This window comes from Nestor notabilis, unplaced genomic scaffold (assembly GCF_000696875.1).
Source record: "Nestor notabilis isolate BGI_N333 unplaced genomic scaffold, ASM69687v1 scaffold9846, whole genome shotgun sequence".
Lineage (NCBI taxonomy): Eukaryota > Metazoa > Chordata > Aves > Psittaciformes > Psittacidae > Nestor > Nestor notabilis.
The window spans coordinates 1255-4535 of record NW_009934234.1 but is presented as its reverse complement, the minus strand read 5'-3'; the positions used below and the strand labels follow the sequence as shown (position 1 = coordinate 4535).

The 3281-nt window shown below is 55.3% G+C and overlaps 1 protein-coding gene across 1 annotated transcript; it reads right to left on the bottom strand.

The window, feature by feature from the left end:
- Positions 1 to 8: 8 nt before the first annotated feature.
- Positions 9 to 3008, bottom strand: ARL6IP4 (ADP-ribosylation factor-like 6 interacting protein 4). The gene is made up of 6 exons (XM_010017228.1): positions 2891 to 3008; positions 2794 to 2807; positions 2148 to 2478; positions 1582 to 1699; positions 262 to 331; positions 9 to 67 (listed from the first exon to the last, which is right to left on the bottom strand). Exons 1-6 carry the CDS (start codon positions 3006 to 3008, stop codon positions 11 to 13), a joined length of 708 nt encoding a protein of 235 aa, XP_010015530.1. The 3' UTR covers positions 9 to 10.
- Between the last annotated feature and the right edge of the window lie 273 nt (positions 3009 to 3281).

Below are 3281 nucleotides of genomic sequence, written 5' to 3'. Positions count from 1 at the left end.
GCTCGTGTGCTCACTGCATCAGCCCCGTCCTCGCCTGGAAGGCCAGCCCATCCCCACGGGTGGCTTGCTGCAAAAGGGGAGACACGGGTGCTCACAGCATCGCCTGCCCGAGGAGGAAGGACCACCCGCAGCCCCTGCAGAGCTGCCTGCCCTGGTAGAGTCAGTGGGGTCCTCAGGGGAGGAAAGGCAATGGCCCTGGGTGCAGCAGGGGTGCAGCAATGCCCCTGGGTGCACTGCTCCCTGGCGGCACATTCCCATTACCTTGTTAATCTCCTTGTGTCTCTCCTTGCTGACGATTTCTTCCAGTACTTCCCCATCTCCTTTAATAAGCCTGGAATACAAGCACAGGCCCAAGGGCCATGAAGACTACCACCAGCCACGCTGGTTCCCAGGCGGTGCTGACCCCACCATGGGCAGTGTTTTGCCATCAGCTCCTTCACAGCTGTACGTGCACAGGACCAAGTGCTGAGCACTTGCACCTCTAGGTAAGACCAGTGATGACCTACCCCTGAAGTTCTATTATGTGACTTCTGTTGCTTAAATATCATGTCAGGCTTTTCCACTTCTCTTGAGGGACTGATGTCACCACACTGCAGCAAGGATAGATGTGCTCCCCACAGAAATCAGCCTCCCCCTGCACGGGCCAGCCATCCCTGCCCCAGGCCTCAGAGTCACCAGGAGTGACCCCAAGCCCTGCAAAAACCTCTTCCCTTTCTCACACGCAGGTTCAGGTCTGGTCCTGGCTGCCCCAGGGAAGTGCTGAGCCATTCAGAACGAGGAGCCAGCCTGAGCCTGCAAGGCAGCCAGGCCAGACCGGAGAGCATCTTGCCAAGCAAGTTCCAAGCAGCTCACCCCTCCAGCCATGAGCAGAAACTTAATTGTCTTCATTACATGCCTTACAGGGAACTGACCTTTGTTCCACACCTCCCTTGAGCCCCGCAGGCTGCCTTCTATTTTAAGACTGGACTTGTCATACCCAGTTCTCTTCAGCGTGGTGTTTGCTGCTTGCTGGGAGGATGCAGTTTATTAAAAACTGGGTCATTTCTGTTTGGCAGCCAAATGAACTTCGGGGTGATTGTTGGCTGTAGCCCCAAGGGGCACACACTCCCTCCTCACCTGTACCTTGGTGCTAACTGGGGCCAAGTGCTTCGGAGCTGAAAGGCAAGTGCATGAGGCAGTGGGGTGAGGAGGTGTCAGTCACCCCCCTGGTTCCTGTTCTGCCCCCGTTGCACGGCCCCATTTAACAGGGACAAGCTGAACTTGTCACAGTGCAAGGAACAAACCTCCTGCTTCCAGGAGCAGAGTGCTCTGTGTCCGCATCCCACAGCTCCTGGCTGGGACACAGCCCGGTGCTCCTTGCATGGAGCCCCAGCACAGTTTGGTGTCAAAAACATCACTTTTGGGGGGAAGTTACACCAGGCCTGACCAGGGGGGATCTGTGAGGGATCAGCCTTTGCTGCTCAAGGGGACTTGGGTCCACCTATGGTACTGCAGTGCCATGGACAGGCACCCTCCAGGATTCAACCCACACAGCATGGATGGGGATGGAGAACCCGCCTTCCTTTTCCCCAGAGATCATACCTGGTTCTCCCTGTCTCAGGATCCACCACTCTCCTTATGACGCTCTGCCTCGCATCCCATTCTTCCTTTGTCATTGGCTTCATAGCCTGGATTCGGGACTTTTGTTCATCTGTCAAAACTGGAATACATCAGTTAGAGCCATGACAGGGGCCAGCTCCTGCTGAGGGGCACAGCACCGTGCCTGAACAGACACACGTGCTGCACCTATTTCCTGGCAGTACTGGGGGTTCAGTGATGAACCATGCAAGGGAAGGGCCACTTCCCATCCCAAAGCCAGCACCAGCTTTTCCAGCGTGTTACTGCTGACTTTGTCCTTCCATTTGGCACCTTTGTGCCCCGCTCACATCTATGAACTACATCAAAACACTTCACAAATCACTCTCTGAACGTGGCCCCTTATATTTGCTTGATGTGGCTCGAAGGTGGCCACAATACGTAGGAGGGAGGAGAGCCTGGAGCTCCTCCCTGTGCACAGCCCTGCTTCCCTCAGACATCCCACAGGGAAGGACACTGTGTGAGCATCTTTCCCCAGCACGATGCCTGTGTTAGGCAAACACCATCATTACCTGGTCCAGAGTCCACCAGCGATTCCTTCTGCCACTGCTCCAGCGAGGGGCCGGGCACTGATTCTCCCTTGGCTTTCTCCTCCTTAGCCTTTTCCTTTGACTTCTTTTTTGATTTCTTCTTTATTCTCTTCTTCTTCTTCTTCTTGTCTTTCTCTTTTGCTCGCTTTTTTTTGCTGTGTCGACTCTTCTTTGTTTTGGAGTCACTGTCACTGGAGTCATCAGAAGAGGAGCTGGAAGAAGAGGAAGATGAGGAGGAGCTGGTGGATGAAGACGCTGTCTCAGAGGAAGAGGTACTTGCCTTCCTCTTCTTTTTGTCCTTTCTTTCCTTCTTCTTTACTGCAATATATAAGAAGAGGTTGAGTGGAGCAGCCCTGGCTCCATGGCAGCAGGGATGCTGCTTACCCCCCTCCCAGCCTGGTTTCTGTCTGGCCTGAACAGCAAAGCCCCCAGACGGTGGGGCAAAGAACCTGAACAGATCACAGCGCGTGGTGCCTCACTGCCACACCAGCACACGAGGGGCTGCAGGGCTCCACGCCTGTCAGCATGAGACTGAAATGGGCACAAAGTGCACAGCAAGGTGACAGACACCAATTTAGTTAAAGGCAGGGACCCTCTTCTCCCTGCACCCAGAACACGGGGTGAAAACACAAGGTCCTGGGCCTCTCCCCTACCTTCCTTAGCTGCTGCTGAGCTCGACTTGTGTCTGTGACACCCAGATGTCCGCTTCCTCGGAGGAGAGCTGCTGCCCTGCTGCGAGTCCTTGCTGCTCTTCCTCCTTTTCTTCTCCTTCCTCTCCTGTCTGCTCCGAGAACTGCTTTTGCTCCTGCTCCGTGATCGCTTCCGAGACTGGCTGTGGGCCATTGTGCACCAGCCCTTGGGGGGAACAGGTTCGGTCAGTGCCATGGAGAGACCACCCTTGCTCAGCAGCAACACATCAACAGCCCCATACACCCTAAAACCCTGAACCAGCCGGTGCTGAAGACCTGCTCCTGCTAAACTTCCCCTCTCTCTGCTCAAGCCCACTCTCACTGGGCAGCAGTAGGTCGGGGTTACCCATCACGCAGCCACATCCAAACTGCATCTCACCAACCCATGAAACAGAGTCCTCAGCAGAGAGCTGGGGCTGCACAGGGA

Bases quoted from the DNA above. Each gene is read 5' to 3' on its own strand.
- ARL6IP4 (XM_010017228.1), bottom strand. From the start codon at position 3,008: ATGGCCCACAGCCAGTCTCGGAAGCGATCACGGAGCAGGAGCAAAAGC. The intron at 1,700-2,147 runs GTAATGATGGTG...GATGTATTCCAG, and splicing joins GCTGGTGGACTCTGGACCAG to TTTTGACAGATGAACAAAAG. The intron at 68-261 runs GTAATGGGAATG...CCCCTTTTGCAG, and splicing joins GACACAAGGAGATTAACAAG to CAAGCCACCCGTGGGGATGG.